The sequence below is a fragment of the Strix aluco genome, chromosome 3 (assembly GCF_031877795.1).
Source record: "Strix aluco isolate bStrAlu1 chromosome 3, bStrAlu1.hap1, whole genome shotgun sequence".
In the NCBI taxonomy this organism is placed as follows: Eukaryota; Metazoa; Chordata; class Aves; order Strigiformes; family Strigidae; genus Strix; species Strix aluco.
In genome coordinates, this window is record NC_133933.1 from 66,349,558 (window position 1) to 66,372,929 (window position 23,372).

Consider the following 23,372-nt stretch of genomic DNA (forward strand, 5'->3'; position numbering starts at 1 on the left):
TAGGGAAGGCAGAAGCCACGCATCCACAGGAACAGCAGGTTCCCAAGTGAACATCAGGGACTGTCCATGTTTTCTTCAGTAATTACATGGAGTCAAAGAGCCCCAAAGAGGTTTGATTCACCATAACCCACCCCCATTGATGACAGGACCTCCAGAAACACAACTGACGGATGCTCCCACATGCTCCTGCGAGTAAGAGGAGCCTGGCAAGAGGAGGTGCCCACGTGTTGTTTTGGGGAACTCTTCCCTGAAGAGCATTCTCCTCCATCAGCAGCAAAGCCCCCACACAGATGACATCCCTGGTCTTCAGCACCTCTTTTTCAGTTGTTTTTTCCAGCAGATTCCTAGGTATCTAGGAAGCCACTCTTTTTCAGGAACTTCAGAATGAGCAGCTATTGCGTTATCTCATGATCCAATGAAATCTCACCATGTAACTGGCTGCTCCAGTTCCTAACGTTGAAACAAAAATAAAAATCTCACAGCTGTCCTTCAAAGAAATTCAAACCAAAGAAGGAAGGACTGAAATGGTGCGATGAGAGTTTTAAAAATTATGTTCACCCACTCACACTACAGCACACTTGGGACTGTTGGAGCAAGTAGGCTTGGGACTCCCTCCAGGTCACTCATTCCTCTTCCATTAGCACTGATAAATACAAAACGTTTCCTAAGAATTTAAGAAAGTGTGAAGACTTTCCCAAAATGAAAAGAGCTCATTTTCTTTTCTTTCCTGTCCCTCTGTCGCAGATGAAAGTATTGACACGGTAATATTTAGTAAGAAATTTAGGTTTATTAATAACTAACAGCAATTTATTATTATAAAATAATTCAGAAATACTAAAAGAAAGAAAAGCGACTTATTCAGATTCTAAAATGACAAGATTCACACTAACTTACTTAACGGTACCTATATATATACATGCATGCACATAACAAAACAGACAAACATACAGAAACAAAGGTGTTTGGATTCAGTAGAATGAACGCAGAACGAACATACACACACAGAAACAAGGGTACACACACACACACACACACCCACACACACACACACCCACACCCACCCCCACACCCACACCCACCCCTTAAGGGTTTGGTACCTGAGAGGCGTCCCAGCTCAGGGGAGGTGCTGGTCACAGGCCCCCTGTGATCCAGGAGAGCTCAAAGGGTCTCCCTGGGGGTCGCCATTTATAGGGTCCAAGATAATTGACTTTTGTCAAATACTTTCTGGTGCCTTCCAGCAGTTACACAAGAATTTGATTAATGTTGTTATTGTTCCCCTTTGACCACATCCCAGGCACAGGTGTGCCAGGCCCTTAGGAGTTGATGGGCCATTTTAACCATTTCCGAGCAATCGGGAGGGGCAGGAGCCAGGCTCCTTAACATTGTCAGTCCTTATCTCCACAGACTGGTGTATAGCTCGGGGGATGTGGGTGGAATCGCACCTAGCACCAAGCAGCCCAACAAAGAGGGGCGGGGGGGGGGAGTAAGAATTGCACCACCACACCCTCGTTGTTTCATTTTAATCCCTCTTCCCTGCCCAGCTCGAAGAACATCGTGCAGAACAGAAAAAGCTCAAGTACCTGCAGAAGAGGCAGGCCCAGATCACCAAGGAGAAGGACCAGCTGCAGAGCGAGCACAGCCGAGCCATCCTTGCCCGCAGCAAGCTTGAGAGCCTGTGCCGGGAGCTCCAGAGGCACAACAAAAACCTCAAGGTGAGTGGTGGCCTTATCAAGGTACCCGGCAGTTGGGGGGGGAAGAAGATGCTGAAGCCATCCCATCTTGCTCTAGTACCAAATCAAAGAGATGTTTGCATCTGCACGTGCAATACATAATTATAGATACACTCTAGTCCTGAGGCCTGTTTACACCAAGACTCCTTTATGCCTCGTTTGGAAATATCCAAGCACTTTTGGACATCGCGTTTGCCCACATTAGCTGTAAGCCCTCCTTGCTTTGTCAGGGAGCTCAGTGTAGGGAAAATCAGAGGTGCTAGCAGACCAGGTCCCTGAGACCACAGATGGTAATGCTGGTGTGTGGACAGAACAATAGGAACACCAGCTTTACTCTGGGGGACTCACAGAAGGCTGGTGGGTGTTTTCATGTAATTTGAGCACTTGGGCATTTTCAAGTGATCTGTGAGGGTTAGTCAATCAGGACATTCGCCTCAAGACATCAAACCTCAACACAGGAAGAATGCCAACACTGTGGAAGTTGTTTGGATTACAAGAATTGGTTCAAAAAGGAAATTTTCAGGAGTGTCAAAAGGCTGGGATCCATATGCCGTGTCTGCCTATTGCGTGGTGCATCACGCCCTTTAAATGTGAAATTTATAATATGATTATGCCTCTTGAAAAATTTTAGGTTCAAGAATATATTTCTGTTGTGATCTTTTTTTTCCAAGTACACATTAGTGATGGTGGTGTTATACAAAAAGCCTCTGCTTTGATCTATTCAAAATCCTTCTTTATGGGGATATAGTTATGTATAGAATTACACATATGAATTGTCAGCAGCAAGAATTTCACCTGATATAACCTCTGTTAACTGTAACAGATTTTCATTCATTTCCGCCAGCCCAGGAGGGGGCCTTCAGGGTCTAGCTCTGACTTTCATTGTACATTGGTAAGAATATAGCTGAGAGGGGAAATGGCCACATATACACTCAAACTGTGCATTAATAGAAGGACAAAGGCAGTTTAACAGGTAGTTAGGAAAACTAGAAGCAAATCTCTGTGTTCAGTTATAGTAGTGCAAAACTGGTAGTGCCAATTAAATTTGTGCCTGTCATTTGTACCAAACCTGAGCTATACCTCGATTTTGATCCACACTGATTTACCAGAGTGTCTTTGGGCAAAATCTTTCAACAGAAATACAAACCAATTTTAAAGTGATTTAAGAATACAGTGTACAGTGCTTTGCATAGACCTAACTGAGATTTCTAAACCAAAGAAATCAGTTGAACAAATCAGTGGAAACAGGGTTTAGAGAAAAACTCATTATATTTGGAAAACATATTTGGAACAGGTTTTGTTGAATTCCTAACATGATTTCCCATCTACCACACGCTTATTAATCTCACTACTAGAGAGCATGATTTTTCCTTTCTCTTTGCATATAAATACTTCATTACACGTTTCATCTTTACGTTTAGGAAAGTCTCTTTCCAATATCTTTCCACTTGTTGGACTGTTTTACTTTGGGATTAGGTTTAAATAAACCTATCCATTTCAGACTCAGTTCTGATTTTTATTCTGTACCTATGCCAGGTGAGCCTGAAATGGTACCTGAGCTGATCTTGTAGTAGGAAGAAGTGTGCAAGTTTTGGCCACTTCTTTCTAAGGATTTGGAGACCTTTTAAGAAACCCAGATACTAGCTTTCCTCTGGCTCCTGTGCTTTCAGTGTAAAAAAACCCCAAAGTTAAATAAGACAGTAAGACAAAATACACTTGCAGAATGAATGAGGATTAAATTAATAAACAAAAGCATTCAATATCTTTATCCAGTTTTATCTCTCTAAGAATTTTAACATAATTCTTGGAATATTTGACTTTAAGCTTTAGCTCCTGGAGATCTGTGAATCTCCAGAATCTCATCTTCTGTTTATTTAAATGAGCCCAATTTGCTTTCACTTATGACTGTACTGAGAGGGCCCAAAACAGGAGAATCCATTAAATGTTATTTTTAACATCTCTTGCTTAAGTAATTTTTATTTTGGTTTTGGCAGGACAGAGAAGCTGATTCATAATTTTTTAGCACTTGGGATTAGCACTTCTGATTACATTCCAAAGCGTGGAAAATAAAAACTGTAGGAGATTGTGTCATTTCAATAGCAAAGGAGAAACCTGGCCTGTCCAGATCACAAACCTCCTCTGACTTGCCATGTGGTACAGTATATGCACATCACGTCATGTAAATGTCATCTTCACTCATCTGGTGTGCGGAATTCCCATTAAGTGGAGATCGGTGCAGCCAAGTGGTGATGAATATGCAATGTGGAGCTGCACTGAAAATCCACAGGGCAGATCAGAGAAGAAAAATTTCTGGTTAGTATTGGATACTGGCCTCAAAATCTGACTTACTTACAGTCCAGCTATTCAGATTATTTCCTCGCAGTTACACTTCACAGCAGAAAACAGATGTTTAATTCTCCCTCCAAGACAGGCAGAATAAATGTTCATGAAATAGCAGAATGCGTTCCCACTGCAATAGAGAGCGGCTCTGCTAAGACTGACAGCAACTTGTTTCTCTGCATGGTGTTTGTGTTCTGCCAATTATCTGACAGTTTGGTGTCTGTTTAGCATCTTGTGGTGACATAAGCATCTCAGGTACCTTGTCTTTCTTGCTACCAAGCATGAAACAATGACTTTCATACAAATGTCACAGAAGTCAACAGCTTCGATTATGGGGTCAGCTCCAAACTGGCTCAGACTGTGGTGCCTGGGAATTGAGAGAACAGTTCACTTAAAATGAGGAGTCCATGCTCATGTTCTCTTGGCTGATATGACTTCAGCAGACCAACAGTCTTGAGTTGCCCCAGGGATGTATGAGGGCCAGACACAATCCTGACCTTCTGTTGGCAAACTATCTCACATTCCAGTGATAAACCCCAAACTGCAAGATATCCCTGTCTTAATTTTACAAGGTTTTATTCAATGCATTCTTACATTTTAGCAATAAAACGTGCAAGTGATAGCAGTATTGCAGTAGGACACAAGAACATATCTTTGATAGGGTAGGCATGGAGCAAAAGATTAAGAAAGGGCAGGAGGAAAGGGAACAATAGTTTATGGCTGGACTTTAGTCTTCCAGAACTGGAAATCTTAAAAGAATTTACAATGCTTTATTCTTCTCACTAAAACTGAATACTTAATTTAAAACTTTTAAAAGAACAAGCAGGGTGGAGCAGCTGACAAGACCAAGGATGGTTTGCATATTATGAATTCACCATGATGATGCTGAGAAGTCACCAGCCCGAACACCATCTGCTCTGCTCCCTACAACTGAGCAAGCCAGGAGCTCTGGAGTCCACACAACCACTTCAGCTGCAACAGCAGTAGCACAAACCAGAAGTCAGTCTTCAAACCTCCAGTTTGGGGGAAAACTTAAGGATATTACTTTACACTATGGCATCTTGAAATGGAAAGGACTAAGGAACCTATTGGAAAAAAGTGCATTTTCTCAGGTTCCAGCAACAGGTATAAGCAAAGTGTTGGGGCTGTAGCCTTGTGATAACAAAACCTGGGTGATGCTGATGATTTGGGGTTTGCCAGACTGCCTGGCCAGGTGAGGTGGGTGAAGGGGAGCTGGCCCCACAGCCCCGGAGCAGAACTGGCAGGAACACAGGGTGGCACCATGGGCATCCAGCCTCCTCCCTGGCTCCAGTGCAGATGCAGCCTCAGCCACAGGCTTTTACAGCTAGTAAAGGCTCAGGTTTAAAGCAGACACCTCCAAAGACCCATCACTATTCCCATGGTATTATCAGTAGCACCTCAAAGCCTCTGGGATTGAAACTGCATTAGCGTAGGGACTGGGTACCAGCCCACCATCAGCGGGGCGCTGGCAGCATCGCAACCAGCTCTGGGGCACGGCAGAGCACTGAGGCACAGAGGGATTTGCTCCTTGGTGCAGGGAAGAGGCAATGCCTGCGGGTCTCCACACAGTGCCGTAGCCACGCAGTCGCCTTTCTGCTCGGCCAGCTCCTCTCACCCACACCCTCCCTTAATCTGTAACTGGGATCTCAAGGATTTAACAAATCCCTGCCATTTTATGAGGAACTCTGAGGAGCTCTCTGGGACACACCCCAGCCCCCACCGAAGCAAATATCCTCCTCAAATATCTTTATGTCTGAAGCAGAAGAGATCAAGAGAAATACTGTGCCCTGCAACTAAATACTTCCTGGCTCAGTGTCTTTAACCATGAATCTTTGTATTGTCTCTGGGTTCTGTATAATTATTCTACCTCAGAAGAGAGGATGAGCAGGAAATAAGATCCTCTGAGTAACACATGCACAGGGTTTTTTTTACATTTGCATGATTGCTACTCTCAAGATGTCTCATTTCACCTTGTAACAGAACTATTTGGTGTGACAAACGCACAATCCACCAATTTTTTGTTTTATATTCAGCTGGATTTATTACTCCAGAGAGCTTTAAATCACAGCAGTGACGTGTTATAACACCATTTGGTCCACTGAAACAATAAAGTATTTCTGAGGAAGGATGTTTTGAAGCCCTAGAAATAGGACTCCAGACATGCAAGTTCAATTTCTCGCTCTGACTTATTGAAGTGAAAGCACCTGTTCACTCTTCTACCGGCTCAGGGCTGCACCTATACGGTGGAAAACTAAGAGGTATGAGCAGTCTTTTAAACAGTATATAAGCAGTAAAATGGAGTTCTGACTTGACTGAAACTATCTAGGAATTCAAGTTAAATTTGTCGATGTTTCAAACAAAATTTAAAAGGACGACATTGTTTGTAAACATCCCCTTTCAAAAGAAAATTAAATGTTTTGTTTTGGGAATGCTAAAGCAGTTGATCTAAAACATCTTCTGAGTAGCATTCTTAACTCTACTTTGGAACAGCATTTCCGTTTCAATATTGTACTGAAAAGAGTTAAACAAAAAGTAACTATGAACAGAAGACAGCTCAGTTTCTGGTCAGGCAAAATGTTTCGGGCTAACTCAATATAATTCTCACTAATTAAAAAAAAATAATTGGAGAGCTTCTCTTACATCTTGCTGCAAATTTTTCATGTGTCCAATTTCCAACCCAGGTACTGAATCAGGAACCCCCCCAGGTAACTTTCTCAGCTCCATCTGAAATTCTTTCTTCCTCTTAAAAGTGGGAGTCCTTCTGGGCTCACACTTTGCTTTACTCTGTTTGTGAGTACACACATGTTCTTGTGTAAACTGCAGAGCACAGCAGGGCTTCATGGTGATTTCTGTGCACTAATGGCTCCAATACCTTCCTCCTCATCCAAGGCATTGTCATCTCTATCACTCCACGGTCAGCAAAAGGACAAAATGGCCCCTACCTTGAACAGCAGTTGTCCAAGGTCAGGCTTGTGTTGTGCATGCTAAGTAGAAATCAGGTTATTTGGTATTCATCTTACTTTAAGACTAGGGCCTGAATCAACACCTTTTATGTCACATTTATGATATAAATTATACCTCATTAGAGTCAGCTAAGGCTTTATTCAAGTATATTTATAGAAAATATCCATATGCAGTGTTATCAGAGATTTCAATGTAAATGACTATGCTAGTTGAAACCTTATTAGAGTATGCCATTTGCATGCTGTGGAGTGGGTTCTTAATGTGGTTCTGGCATGATTTGTAACTACAGCAGATATGGTCCTAGCCACTGTATATCAGGATTACATTCCTCAGAAGGGCAGACTGCCCTGGAAGCAAATGAACAGGGAATAAAAATAGTCCATAGTTCTGGATCCAAAGCAATGAATCCAGATTCTTTCTTCATTGTCTTTAATATAAACAAATCCAAACCAGAATTTCAATAATTAGTAAAAAAAAATAATAATCCATCAATATTTCTCCAGACAAAATTCTGATTATCTGTTTTGATTCTGTAAGAAACAGCCCACAAGCTTTCCTTGATTCCACTACCTAATAAATTAGTGCAAATATTGGCATCAGTTAAAAAGTTAGGGAAGGAAAATTGAGGAGTTGGGAACAATTCTACAGAAAGTGATGGATTTCTCTTAAAAATGAAAATCCCAGAGACCATAAATTTGATATGAGGTTTCTTAGTTAAAAGGAGGCATTTTAAAGGGTGATTTTTTAATGGAATCAAAAAGCATTTTGATAAAAGAGCTTTTGACTACTTCCACTAAATATCTTCTTCCAAAGCAAAAGCTGTGCTGCAGTATCATGAATCAAGACATGCGCGTATGTTCCCTTTTGCAGGCTTGCTTTGATCTGAAACTCTGCTCTACATCCATCTTTATAAATGCAAATTCTTAGTTCCCTAATTTTTTCAAGGCCACTATGTAATTTGCTCTGTAAATTTAGAATCATGCCTAATGCTGGAGCAGATGAAAGCAAGAAAATCTCCAAAGAGGAATGCAAACATGTATAATCCTTCAAAGGGAAGCCTTATGCTACTCTGAAACAGTATCTTTCTGGAACTGCTTATTATGCATCTTACTTACATGACTGCGCTCTCTCCCATTTAACAACAGGAGGAAACAATTCAGCGGGCACGGGAGGAAGATGAGAAGAGGAAAGAAATAACTAATCATTTCCAGGGCACGCTAAGTGAAATCCAGGCTCAGATCGAGCAGCAAAGCGAGAGGAACATGAAGCTCTGCCAGGAGAACACGGAGCTGGCAGAGAAGCTGAAAAGCATCATTGACCAGTACGAGCTGCGGGAAGAGGTGAGAGCAATGCCCTGTCTGCCCGTGGGGACAGGCAGCAAACCCAGATTCCCCAGGGGAAAGCAGAAAGCAGAAAGAACCCTCCTCGCTGGCTATAGCTTGGGTGTCTTGTGGAGGTAATGGGAGTAGCCCCCCCACACCTTGCCATCTGAGCTGGACTATGCATGCAGCAAGCCTGCCGGACTCCACATGGCAAACTCTGTGGTCAAGAAGTTGTGCGGGCCAGCACCCTGCCTAACAGCACCCTTGCTGCTGCGGGGAGAGGGGCTGAGGTGCCCAAGCAGCAAGGTGTGCCAGCTGCCTGCTAAGCTGCCCCCTGGCCCCCTCACAGCTCCCCTAAATCCCCAGGGACCTCCCCCAGCACCACTTTCCTGCTTCCCCCCAAGTCCCCACCAAGCATGTCCCATATCCCATCTTTTTGGACAGCCTGCTCTGCTGGTGATGCCAAATATACTTTTGCTCCCTCCAGATACAGGTTGCTGGAAGGGCTCTGATGTAAATGCTTTGACCCTTCCCCAGAAGCAGAAAATCAAGAAGACGGATAAAGGAGGCCCTTTCCATTGGAATAGATTCTTCTTTGCAGGCACAATGCTTACCATAAGATCTAGCAGATAATAGGCAGATGGGAAATTATTCTTTCTGTAAACATTAGAGTTGGTCAGAAAATTTTGACACAAAAAAAACTTTCCAGTAAAATCCCAAACTACCATTTTTATCTTATTTTATGACAAATGCTAACAAATATCACAGTGGGTCTTTTTATTGTTTCTAAATACATTTACTGTCAGCCTCAGTGCAACCAGACAACATTATCATGCTAAATAAAACATAAGTAATCTTCCCTTACAATCTGGAATGCCCAATACAATACATACATTTCCAAATCTGTTGCATCATGTATGAAGTCTTATGCTGAACAAAGGCAATGTACATTCCTGTCTTGTGGTTTCTATGAGAAGAAATTGTAAAGCAGAGGGATGCACTCAGAATATTTGCTCCTGCAAGTTTTATCTAAATGAAGCAAGAGGGCTATCAGCAACAGTCACCTCCTGAAGGTCACCATGGAGCCAGACATTTTTACAGGCCAGGGGAGGCCTCTGGTTCATATGGTCTGACCTCCTCCACATCCCCACTCATGTACCTTCACCCAGGCCCTCCAAGCCCACGTTGCACACGTGTGGCCAGAGCAAAGGGGATGTACAGGGCTTGTGTTCACAGAAAGGATGGCATGAGCTGTGCACAAGCTCCCAAGCACTGCAGGTGAAATGTGTCTTTACACATTTATCCACACAGTGGCTTAGATCTGCTGGACACTTAACAGCTCAAAAGAAGTGTTTCCCCTGCATATTTGTTACTGACGAGCAGTTATTTGATCTTCACTTATATTGGATTATACTGTTGACTTCGTATGTAGACCATAGAACTGGCAAAGACGCTAAGGCTTTTTCTTTTTTTTCCTACAATAAATCAAAATAGATAATGTAAACAGGTTTCCCTTTCCATGCAAATTATGGCACAGTTTCTTCTTATCAGTGCTGTAGTTTTTCAGTAATTGCAATAGATTGGGAGTCTTCCTGTTTTGCAATATTTTTGTTTCATGAATGTTCCAGTAGATACCTGTACATGCATGAGCATGAAGATCTGTGTACATAATTAAACTTGCACATTCAGCGGAATTTATTTTCTTGCAGCACCTTGATAAAATATTTAAGCACAGAGAACTTCAACAGAAACTGGTGGATGCCAAGTTGGAGCAGTCTCAGGAAATGATGAAGGAAGCCGAGGAGCGACATCAGAAAGAAAAGGAATACGTACCTATCCTTCTAATCTGTCTGTCTTTTATCTGACTTTAGGCCAAAATGAGCCCTGCATGCTATTTCACTAATATATTGGTCCTTCAGGTCCAAGCTGGGATATATTAGCAGAGATGTTTTTATTGTTACTGTCAATGCTCGATGTAAAGAAACAGCCCCTGAAAGGCAGCTTTCATTGGCATTTACAGTTTTTGAAGCAAACTGCAGAGCAGTAGGTTAGAGCACAGACTGCTCTAGCTAACTCACCGTTACTATACAGTTGATTCATCGTGATGTTGAGTCAGGTGATGCCATTAGTTTTCAAACAGCTCTGATATTTGATACTCCATCTCCCCACATGATAAATGAGCACATTTAAACAATCAGAGAGGAGAACAAAAACATGAGTTTAAAGTGAGATGGCTGAAGGCTGGTATCCTCCCAGGCTCTGAGCCTCCCCAGATGTCCTCTGTGGGTCCCGTTTTGCCAGCAGAAGAGGCTACAGGAGCTGCTTGCTGTGACAGAGCCTCCCCTTCTCTTTTGCAGAGGTTCCCCTTCCCCACGTTGGTCTGTCAGTGCCTCTTTCGGGCAGGAAGGGTCTGGGTTCATTTAACAGCCCCGTCTGCCATTCCTCCCTACCTGGCAGAGGGGACATCTCTAGGAGGGGGACAGGGAGGAGCAGCTCCAGGTGGGATATTCCCTGAAGGCACAGCTGGGACAGGAGGAGAGCACTCCTCTCTGGTCTCACACATCTTGCGACTCAATCAGACCAAAATTAATTTTCTCAGACTGCCTGGTATTTTCACAGCAATCCTCACACCTACAAAGGATCAGAGTTCCACACTGACACCTAGTCCCTCTCCTGGGTGGTGGCAGCAGCTGAGACTACTCAGGGGGAGCAACGAGCTCTCATCGGCTGGAAGAGAGCTTTAGTTTTCACCAGTCCTTCAGCTAACTCAGGAGCAGCACGAGAGCGCTCTAAAGAGAGGATAGTTATCCCCTCCCCATATCTGGAAACAGATTAATTAGCACAAGCATGGACAAGGTATCATAAAATATGGATGAAAATGTGGGGGTCTAAGCCTTGTAGCTAGAGCACAAGGGAAACACAGAAAACACCTCTTACCAAAAATTGCCCATAAGAGCACTTATCCTCTGTCTCTGCACTGATCTTGCAGCTGGGATACCCACTCCTGCTCGGCTTTACTCCTAGCTAAAGACTGAGGAGGAAGACGAGCTGGAGCTTCTCCGTGTGCACATCTGCATGTCACTGCATGACAATTTGTGTCCCAGCTGAGTTATTCCCTGTCACTGTGAGGCCTATGTAAAGCCAAATCCCAAAATTTTATTCATGACCATTGATTCTTGTCAGATTCAAACCCAAGGAAACATTTCCAAGAAATCCCTTACAATGATAAAGCAAATTTGGGCTTACTTTACTGCTGTCACTGGGAGTTCTGCTACTGAGTACCAGATTTCAGATACTGGGAAAAAAAACAGAAGATGGAAAAGACAGGGCATTATCTCTGTGGAAAACTGACACATACAGCCTTCTATCAATGACCTTTCTTGCTGTGCCTCACACAATATGAGTTTTGGGGCTACCTGTAGCCTATAACCGGCCCTGTTTCTAGCCAAACCTTCTTTGTGTATTTTATCCAGAACTGATATACACAGTTTTGATACTTTAATTTCTTCTAAAGCAATGAAAGTCATCACCATCTACATTTGGGAGTGGGAGATTTTCTTTGTGGCTTTGCTGTGTGTATGATTAGCACCTATGAAATAACAGGTTCGGAAAAAAGCTACAAAGCCTTTAAGCAGTGGGTGTATAATGATATGCACCACGTACAAAGAATATTTTTCACACTGTCCAAACTCATGCTTAAAAACCCTGCGTTTGAGGTAGGCTGGCGATGTATGGCTGTATCACCTCAGAGCAAGGTAGATTTAGCTGAAGAACTGAAGTGACTGGCCAAAAGCCATGCAATGAGTCAAGGCACAATTAGCATGTCATGATTCATCACAGGTAGCCCAGCACCCAGAGAGCTAGCCTACACTTGTCTCCCACTTCGATCCTATTGCTGAGCTCTTAGTCCCGCCCACCCAGCTATTGTGCTAGTGTCTGTGGGAGTAATGTATATATGTATGAAATCAAGGTGTTTTTGATGGAGTCTTCTAATTTAGTTGTATCTCTCTCCAGCTCAGAGCCTTACTGCATTTCAACATCCTTTCATTTGAGGGAACAGCTTTCAGAACCTTTCCATACCATTTATTACTTCCCTGTGCCTGACTTTTGCTTCAGGTTTTTGCAAATGTCCTTAAATGAAAATTTTTGTATTCTTTTATCTGTTTGATTACTCCTTAAAGGCTCACTTTGATGTCTTCCTAGGCAGTTCTTCCATGTAGAAATCTTTGCCCCTATACAAAACTTCTTTACCTCAGACAAGGAGAGATGTCCCATCCTGCAGCCTCTGTACATCACATCTCAATAGGCAGGTTATCTCATTGCTCACACAATTCACCTACACATCCAGCTAAGAATGTGATTCCCTGTATAAGGAGCAATGGTTTATACTGTGTGGCCTTCCCAAAGGGTCAACTTTACCTAAGGATGCAATTTTGCTATCAACCCATAATCAATGTTATGTGGACTTCCTCACTATATCATACATTTTTAACATTTGTAATACAAACTCTAATGTGCAATTAATTGCAGTTTAAAGCCTCTGTGGCTTTCAAGTATATGACTGGAAGGTATTGATCAGATTTCTACACAGTTGGAATTTGCAGAGTCTGGCAGCAAAAAGGGAATCTTAATTTTCATTAAGCCAGTCCCTAGATCCATGTCATTAAATTGGAATGTATGTTCTTGGAGACTGGCTTTTTTTAGTCCTGAGAATGATGTGACTGTCTGGGCCTCCAGCACTATCACAGCTCTAATAATATAGTATAACATCACCACATTTCACTGAAGTGCTGCTTTGTAAACACCATATGCAATATTTATTCATTTCTTTATACTTCAGCTTCCTTGTTACCACTTCATAGCCTATTAATAAATACATTAGTTCTCTTGATTCATTTTCTCCCAGCTTGGTGTTTGCAGGTGACCTCAGGCTGCATAAGAGTGCGTGCTAATTTGAGCAAACCTCTGTCTGGCTTGCTTCCATTACAGAAGAGTTTATTAACTCTTGGATTTTGACTGGCTGCAGAAGCTATGTGGGTCAATAGGAGAGAAGAAGGATTTCATTAACAAGCAAAAGAAACAACTTTTCTTTGCCTTCTCTGTCCATCTCTCGCGTTGTGGCAGAACACATGGCGTGGAAGGTGGGACCTTTTCATTATCCCAGGCACACTGGGTATGAAGGTAACCCTAGCTGAGATTGAAGCAATGCAGATAAAAGCCCAGTTCTTGGAAATAATGACTGGCCTAGAGACTGGGTAGCTCTGAAAGTTTTCAAAGCACTTTTCATTAGATCATTCAAACCAGACACTCTGTAATTCCTAAAAAAAACCCAAACCCAAAACTCAAACAAGTATATATCAAAGAAACGTGAAACTTAGAAATCCAGATTTCATCCAAACTTTAAAAAAATTATTTTCATGTGTGTAAAACATACCCTCTTCCAAGAAAACAAATGCATGAACTGAGGCTCATTTATCCTAGGCTTACTCATACCATCTCTTTTTACTTGCTATGAGACAACCTATTTGAAATTTTAGTCAACAAGATCTAAACTCAAGAATTTGACTTATCTCCATTGAACCAATCATCAAATTAAATTCTCAAAATAAATATTAAGAGGCAGGTATAAAATAAACAGAACGTGGTATTTCTTCATAGAATGCATACTTGAGCTGTAAAACATTCTTGTCTAGGAAATTGTAGATGGCAAATATTCAGTGGATCCATATAAAAAGGCCAAATTGATGGAAGAAAGATTTTTCTAGAGCTTATATATATATATATAAGCCCCAAGTTTAATTCATATAGTCTTTGTGCCACAAATAGCTAGACAGGGAAAGAATTCATCATGTTGTTCAGTCAGCATTTGTAGAGTACATCCTCAGCTCTTTCACCAGGTGGTATTCAAGTAGTTTACATGTGTTATTTCCAAAAAAATGGTTAGAATAAAAATTTTTATTAGGGGTCAGATACATTTTCTGCATGTGGCTCTACTCACCTTTCACTTCCAATATGAGAATAGGATCTGTTGACTTACATAGCACTTTCATTTTAAACATCTTTTCAGGCCCCAACTGTGATATTTTAAACAGTACAATTTAATCCAACAGAAGAAAGTCCTGTGGTAAACTAACTTGTTTATATCTCATTTCTCAAGCTATCATTAGCATTCTTTTTCTAAAATACATTTGGCCTAACCAGTAAAGCGCTTTATAAATGTCTGGTAGGCAATAAGCACATTTCTTTAACACTTCAGTAAATGTTTCCTGCTTTCAGATTAAACCAATTGCTAGAATATTACTGCACACTTTGGAAGTGCTGACTCAGAACTGCAGCCTGAAAAAGTCTTGTACACCTCATTCCTACAATTCATTCACCCTCGACCGACCCTCCCATCTGCAGCCTGTGCATCAGAATGTCATTTTGCCAAATACCTTGTAGCAGGGAATCACACTTTCCCAGGAGCAGCCAGGGATGAAACTGCAGTCAAGCTCTTCCTGGGCTGCCTCCTTGATTTAAGTGAGACATTTATCACCCTGAGCTGGGATTCTCTGCTGATGGCATGTCAATGCAAATGGAGCCCAAAGATAACAGGCACCAGTAAATGTATGACATTTAGTATGAATTCCCTTTCTGAAAGCTCGAAGATTTTTTGAGGCACATCTGACTGTGACGGTACATGTATGCTAAGTTCTGATCATTAATGCAAAAGGGAGTTTGCCATTCACTGGAGAGCAGGAATTTGGCCAGAGCTGTGCTGAAATGAATGTGCCAGAAAGTATCATATTCACTTTCTAGAAGTCTGGTGAAGATATGGTTAAATACACACTTTTTAGAGTCCACTGTACACTTCATTCCAAGTAGGTTTTGAAATCCTATTCAGATATGCCTTTGGAAACCAAATGCCTTGTCCCACGTCTCAGGATAGCACTAAATACTCTGTCTTGCCTAACTCCTCTAACTACATTCCTCTGAAAGTTAGATCACTCCTTATCAGTGGCAGAAGCATAGGTAGCTGGAGGACGAGGATTTCCAACTGATAAACTAGAGACCTAACAATTTTCTCTCTGTTGCCCAAAACACAGCTCCTGAATCAAGCTGCAGAATGGAAGCTCCAGGCCAAAATGTTAAAAGAGCAAGAGACTGTCCTGCAGGCACAGGTGAAGTAGGAGAGGTGATTGCATGGTGTGCCTTTGTTTCCCAGTTTTTAACCTGTGAGGCATGTTCCAGGTAAAGTATCCAAACTATTTCCTATGTATTCCTTCTAGCCTCATTCTACATCACATAGACTATTGCAAAGGAAACAGGTTATTTTCAAGCCAACTGTAAGGTAATGCCCATACTGCAAATCATACTGTGGCATGTAGGTTGTTTAGTCTGGAGAAGAGAAGGCTCTGGGGAGACCTTATTGCAGCCTTTCAGTATTTAAAGGGTGCTTATAATAAAGATGGAGACAGATTTTTTTACTAGGGCATGTAGTGATAGGATGAGGGGTAACGGTTTTAAATTAGAAGAGAGTAGATTTAGATTAGATGTAAGGAAGAAATTCTTTACCGTGAGGGTGGTGGGGCATTGGAATAGGTTGCCCAGAGAAGCTGTGGATGCCCCCTCCCTGGAAGTGTTCCAGGCCAGGTTGTTCGGGGCTTTGAGCAACCTGGTCTAGTGGAAGGTGTCCCTGCCCATGGCAGGGGCGTTGGACTAAATGATCTTTAAAGGTTCCTTCTGACCCAAACCATTCTATGGTGCTGTGATTTATGAGTGTTTACAGTACTCAACCACACAACAATGTGTGTGCTTTGGCTTGATTATTCACTATAACTACCCTTCAGGCAGGTTTCTAATACAGCAAAACACTGGAGTACATACATATCATGAAACATGTTTACCAAACTGGAGCTGATGTGCTCATGTGCTTTTCTGGAGTGGGGTGCGAAGGTAGTGTTTTCATTAACTTTAGCAGGAATTCTGCCTACTAAGAGATTATACAAAGGGGCCTCTAGGATTTCAGTGTTTAGTTGGAATTTGAAACATTCAATAAAATAAAATTACTTGCCAAAATTACACTAAGAGTCAGGCTGGAGTGAAAGGCAGTAAAACCAAGAAACAGGCAGTATATACTACACTTTGAGAGCAATGTAATAATTGCCCTTGAATATCAATGAGAACACAAGATGACATGCTGGACTTCCACATCAAAAAGAGACAGCATTGGTAGATTTTCCTAGACTTACAGAAACAGTCATGTAGATTTATCTTCTTTGACCTGCCCGTGAGAAAGGTCCCCACAAGCAGAGCTTATCAGGGAGTGTGGTGGGGGATTTGGTGTCAGTCCTTCAGCCCCTCTGCAGCTGCCCATCTCCTCACCCATCAGGAAGCCACCTCTTAGCCCTTGATCACAGTTAATTGTACTGGTAAGTTGTTCCAGCTCTGCTCTTGTAGATGGTCTAATTCCTACCTGTTGAGCACTCAAGAAAGGCTAGCATTAAACTGATAACCTGGAAACCTGCTAAAAGGGGTTTGGTCCTTTAAGTGTTTTTTCAAAGGCTAAGATAAGCGCACCAAAGAATATCACATAAACTGCTGCTGACACCAGTTTGACAGGTTCTGCAACCAAACCTCAAAGGCCTCCAGCTGAGTCTGTCCCAACTGCAAACCTGCTTCCAATTTTCTCAGAGTGGTTTTAATTAAACTTTTATGTTCAGCCAGAATGAGCTTTGTATGCAGGCAGACCTCTGTAGCCCGTTTAATGAAACTGAAGGTATTGATAAAAGCTAGAATATATTAAGCATATGTCTGAAACAGTAAAATTGTTTTTAGAAAAATCCAGTCAAACAAGCCTGCAAAGGCATTGATAATACATGTGCCCCTTTCAGACTTGTGTAGACAAAAATTGATTCACTTGCTGAAATGAAACATAAAGTTAGGTGTTCTACTCAAGTGTGAGAGCTCTGTCACTTACACAGCAGCCTCCATTCAGAATTACTGGGAATAATAACATTATTTCCAGTATGGTAGCACTGAAGGGCCTCCCTCATGGACCAGGTGCTGTCATGCAAGGCATTGGGCTAGTGCAGAACAGAAAAAGCATAAAGAGCTCCTTGATGCAAACAGCACAAAACAACAAATAGATATTAACAGAGGAACAACTGCATGGAAATTATGAGAAGACATTGGTCAACGAGATAAGGAGAAGCCATAGCACAGCCCTCACCGCCTGCTATAGTGAGTGAGATACCACTCCATTTTAAAGGAGGTGATGAACGCTCACCGCTTCCTTGAGCTGTAAAGAATGAGGGGACATCAGCTCCATGCCAGCCTGTCTCTGGGCAGCACAATGTGCCTGAGATGGCCAAATCTCACCCTCCAGATGGTGACAGGGATCTGGCACCAGCTGAAGGAATACACCCAAACAGTGGTTCTGCTTCCCAGGATGCTGCAGGCCTCCCCAGGCATGTTGCTTAGGCAGACTTTTTTAGCTTCATGCTTTGAAACAAAGTGAGAAGATAAAAGTCAGCTGAGGCCTTTAATTTTTGTTACGTGGTGTAGTGCAACCACTGGGCTATGGCAACTGAGAAGAACGTGACAGGTACAAAGGGACGTCCTCGCTGTAACACCCTCACTCACAGTATGGCGATGCTGAGATGCCCCTGCTTCCCAAAGCCGTGCACTTTCACGTTCTCACTTGGCAGCAGCTCTGCCTCCACTCTCCCTGCCCTCACTGTCAGAGGGGCTGGATGGGCAGTGGGCAGCAGTGAGGGGGTCCTCGTCTCCCTAACTGAGGAACATGGGTGCATGCTCCTAGTGAGAGACAGCTCTCACAGCCTGTTACCAGCCACTATGACAACATTAATTTATTATTCAAATTTAAATTGCAGAAGCTATTCTTGGTGCTATGGTACTGCCTAGGGCCCCAGCTGAGATCTGAGCTTGCCCTGTTCAAACCTGGAAGGTTTTTAATCTAATTAAACAATAGGCAAAAGTTGGAAGGGAAAAGCAGAGATAGAGAATTGAGGTGAGTTTTTTTTAAGACAACAGCTCTGAGCTAGGAGCCCTGGTTTGCTGGCTCCCACCCCTGCTCCGTCACTTGGCTTTGGGATGCTCAAGCGTTTCTCCTTAGAGCCATGACGTCTATCCCAAGTGTCTCACTTGGTATCAGTGTCCCGCTTATGCTGTGGCACTTGGACTGCTAAAACAAATCCCTCTGACTTTCTGTTTGTGCATAGGTCACAGTTCTGGCTACAGCGTAGTATAAATACAGACATGCAAGCTTCACAACAGCTAGCTCTGACATTGGCACCACAGAGCTCTGCGTGGATTAACCTCCCATGCCCTCACCCAGCTTGGCAGGGAAGGGCTGTGGCCAGTGCCATATTCACAGCCACCAAGACCCTAACTACCTAGTTTAAACTTAGTTTGGGCATATCCACAGTACACTGCAGTTATGGCCATGACAAGGGGCATCATAACAACTAGTCAGAATGAACATGAAACATAATATATCTGATTTCAAAATCAGAATTAAACCCACCTCACTATTAGCAACATTTTCTAAATCTTCTGTTCCTTGGTAACTGAAGAGCAGTATCGGGGGAGGGTGTGTGTTGACTGGCACCACACAAAATAAAAGCTCCCAACTAAACATTTAGTCAGCTCCGTGCGGGTGCGGAGAGGGCAGTTAGCCTCCAGCCAGATGCCTGGATACTGCAGGCCGCTCTTGAACCTCCCACTGCTCTGCACCCACCCAGCCTCAGCCACTGCGTGTAATACAGAATCGCAGAATCATCTAGGTTGGAAAGGACCTTGAAGATCACCTAGTCCAACCGTTAACCTAACACTGACAGATCCCAACTACACCATATCCCCAAGCGCCATGTCAACCCACCTCTTGAACACCTCCAGGGATGGGGACTCCACCACCTCCCTGGGCAGCCCATTCCAACGCCTAACAACCCGTTCTGTAAAGAAATACTTCCTAATAATTAGTCTAAACCTTCCTGGTGCAACTTGAGGCCGTTACCTCTTGTCCTATCGCTTATTACTTGGTTAAAGAGGCTCATCACCAATCACTCTTTTTCTAACAAGAGCTGTCAGGCTGGACAGATGAAATGTCCAATCACCTAAACACTGCTGGGAGTGCTCTGGCACCAGAACAAAGGGAATGAGTTGGAGTTGGTCTTCTTTTCCAAAGAGCAGATAACTGTGCTTTATCTCCATAGCATCCTGCATGATTTTGGAGCTTTGAAAGTGCTTTTCCCACCCAGAAAAAAAAAACAAACAAAAAAAACCCAAAAAAAACAAAAGAAACAAAAAAAAAACCCCAGAAAAAAAGCAGAAAACAAGAAAATCTTACAGAAAAACTAAGCTCAGATCTTTAGAACACTTTTTTCCCCAAAACATCCACAGAATTTAGATATAAAAATATGGATTACTGACAAAATACATCCACAGATGAACTTTCAAGTGGCTACCAGGTATAAACTGATAGCAAAATATGGAACCCTAATAGTCTTAAACACTGGCACATTGCAACAGATCTTTCTTCTGCTCTGCTTCATGAAGCAAAGTGAAACTGGCAAAAGAGGCTGGCAGGAGATTATTTTCTCTGCCTTTGCCGGCCTTGCCCACAGCTGCAGTTCACAGGCAGGCTACAAAACAGAGCTGACAAGGTGCCCTCTCAGCTCACTCAAGCCATGCTGCAGGGACACAGCTTGAAGGAATCCAGTGCAGGATCATGGCAGTGTGAAACAAAGGGTGGGCTTTGCTCAGTGGTGGGGCTACCCTGCATGCCAGATCACATAGAAAGAGAGCAGTGACACTCTTCTTCAACGGTGGAGTCCAGTGAAACACAAGTGCTGCCTGGTGCAGCTCCTGACCACAGCCCGAGCCACCACATGGGGATTGGAAAGATGGAAGAGGAGAAACTGTGACTGCAGCATGATGTGGAGACGCCTCTCACCCAGCTTGCTTGGACATCAGAAGCAGCATAGCCAGGGCAGCACCCAGCTCCAAGCCTGGCTTATTGGGTAATCAGGAAGGCAGGTAAACATCTGGGCAGCCAGGCTGTACTGAGCTCCTCCACTAAAGCCTGCCAGAGCTTATGTCCTCAGGTTAAAGTTGAAGTTTGGCGATGTCTGCATGGTGAAGCAAGGCTTAGAGCTCAGGCACAGCTCTGACCACGTTGGCTCTCACCTTGAGTTAATCCCACTGCCTGGTCCTGCACAGCATCAGTGATCAGACCAGCTCAGGTTAGTCCCTGCCCATGGGGGTGGCCCAGGGTTCACATTATCATTTTCCATTCCGTAGGTCATCCTAGGAGTCCTTTCCTGTAGATGTGAGCCACAGCTGTACACAGAAAAGAAGTATACAGGTCTTGTGAGGAAAGGCAGGGATTGGAAAACTTTGTAGACTTTAATGCTGTCCTCCTGAAGTCTTCAAAGAGTTACCAAGCGAAATGTTTTCAGAAGTCTCCACTTCTAAGGAATTCTTTTGCTTCTGGACACCCTATGTAGAGACACCGTAGCTGCAACATTCAGGAGTATAGGGCACGCATAATTCCCAGGTCTTTTTAAAATCACTGGCCTGGGTCTTTTTATTCTTCCTCAGTTTACCTTTCTGCAACAGAGGAATCATAATAGTTTGCTACCTTAAAAAGATGCAGAGAGTTTCAGTTCCCTAATGTCTGTGCTTCATGGTCTCCAAACAGAAGCTAATTTCCATGTCCAAACACAATACTTATTATCTTCTACCAAAGTAGAAGTTCGCCATCCTGGAGACTCTGAAATTACTGTGGGTTTTTTTCTCTGTTAATGCAGATCACTCTCTACTCTGAAAGGTTTGAAGAATTTCAGAAAACATTGACCAAAAGCAATGAAGTGTTTGCCACATTCAAACAGGAGATGGAGAAAGTGAGTAGCAGCTCATACCTGAACTCTGTGCTTGAGACTTTCCTTTTAGATTTTGGTATTTCTCACCACAATAATTTTATCTGGTATGGAACTGTTTCTGCATATTTTGGAGAACAATCTCATCAACATCCAAATAAGATCTGGGGCACACTCAGACATGACTGACAGCAGCTTAGACCTCAGCACTGCAAGCTGAATATTTCACTTTCCCTTTCAGCTAAAACTGAAATTGCCTGGAAGAATAAACATTTTACCTAAAACCTAATGTGCTGGTTGGGTACAGACCCTCCAGAGACACCAAAGGGGGAGTCTGGTGCTGCACTGGTCAGCCCATGTCTCCAGGAGTGTCCAGAGCCTCCTGAGTGACTGACACTGGTGCAGAGAGGTTGACACAGTCTACATGTCTTCCCACTGGAGCGTGTAGGCAGAGCTGAAGTCCACCAACACCTTCCCACTATTAAGCCCAAGTGACTGTTTCCTTGCAGCTGGTATACTTATTTCCTGTAATGAACGGGAGTCAAAAAAACCAAACACACCCACGTGTCATACCCACTTTCATAATAAACAGCATTCTGCTGTGCCACCAGGGCCCAAAATCCTGATGCCCTAATCCAGACAACCTCTAATGATCTTCACAGAGAGTTCAGTCTACAGAAAACCAAAGGGAAAGATGTTGCTATTTAGCTAGTGCCGTGTTTTGGAGGCAGTATAGAGGTGACTAATCCAGAGGGAACTTCCTTGGCAGTGCTGGCTCAGAAGATACAACCCCTTCTTTAACTTCCCAGGAATCTAGCACTGTGGTCTGATAAAGAGACAAACAGAATAATTCCACCTTTTCTTTGCCTTCTGGTTTTGTGACAGTTTGTACTCTGGGAGTTGGCTATGCTTTTAACCACATAATCAACTGGTCCTACTTTAGGACTACAGACTGGAGGCTGAAAGTTATATGGCAGCTACTTAAAACTAAATCCATACCTTAACATAAATTATTACTTAGCACAGCCACTACAGCTGCTGGTAGCAGAGTTATGAGTACAGCCAAAGGCCTGAATAAAAGGGTTGTGCTAATTTCATCGGCAGCATGGAATTTCTGTTGTGATTCAGCTTTTCCTCCTGCTTCTATAGATGACAAAGAAAATGAAGAAGTTGGAAAAGGATACTGCTACATGGAAATCCAGGTTTGAGAACTGTAACAGAGCGTTACTGGACATGATTGAAGAGGTGAGCAGTCTTTTTCTTCTCAGGACGCACCTCTTTCCCCACATAAAGCTTTAGCTAGGAGACGAGACAACCTAAAATCACTAGAAGTCAATGAAAAATTTGTTCTTGAATCTAAGGTCCTTTTTTCAAGCTACCTTGCTAATTAGATGTCTTTAAAGAAAAAGACAATCTCAGCTGCTAGGGCTCTTAAATTGTGCAGAGACATTCATGACGTCCACAAGAAAGTGAATTATGTAACTGTGAATTTTAAGTGCTCTAAAAATGTATGATTGTTAATGCTCTCACATAGAAGCAAATTGGCATTAGTTCACTTCACGCTACTTTCTTTCTGCATAAGAGCATCCACCCAGGGAATTAATGTGCTCTAGCTAATGAACTTTAAATTCATGTTTTTTGTTAACTTCCTGTGTAGGCAAACTCTAAGAGCCAAAACCAAGTACTGTAGCTCACCATAGTTTTAAACGTACTGTCACAGGGGCATTGCAAAGGAAATTCATAAGCACGTGGGAACTTGTTCAAATAAGATAAGAGGCTGCCTGAAGTTTCACCCCAAACTTACACTGAACCAGGCCTTTTTGGTTAGCTTTGTAGCTCTGTGCTATTGCTATTTCTACGGGCTTCTGTATCTCGTGTTTCCTCACTGGGTGTAGAAGCAAAAAAATGTTCCAGTTAAGGCTGCTCTCACAGAACCTAGAAGCAAAATAAACAAAAAATATAATACAGCTTGTTTTCCCACACATTCACACCCACACCTGCCAGAAATCCAGGTAGGCTTTTGGATGCTCATCTATATGGATATCTATATGGATATCCACTATGTTTTTCCATCTCTACAGATCATCAACAGGTATTCCTGCAAATACTTTTGA

The 23,372-nt window shown here is 42.8% G+C and overlaps 1 protein-coding gene across 1 annotated transcript in view; it reads left to right on the forward strand.

The window, feature by feature from the left end:
* TXLNB (taxilin beta) overlaps nucleotides 1-23,372 on the forward strand; it is a 44,935-nt gene that overhangs the window by 10,838 nt on the left and 10,725 nt on the right. The window contains exons 4-9 of the mRNA XM_074818921.1: nucleotides 1,542-1,712; nucleotides 8,201-8,395; nucleotides 10,087-10,206; nucleotides 15,463-15,537; nucleotides 21,190-21,282; nucleotides 22,408-22,503. Of these exons, the coding sequence (XP_074675022.1) occupies nucleotides 1,542-1,712; nucleotides 8,201-8,395; nucleotides 10,087-10,206; nucleotides 15,463-15,537; nucleotides 21,190-21,282; nucleotides 22,408-22,503 (750 nt within the window). The remainder of the gene's footprint in view (nucleotides 1-1,541; nucleotides 1,713-8,200; nucleotides 8,396-10,086; nucleotides 10,207-15,462; nucleotides 15,538-21,189; nucleotides 21,283-22,407; nucleotides 22,504-23,372) is intronic.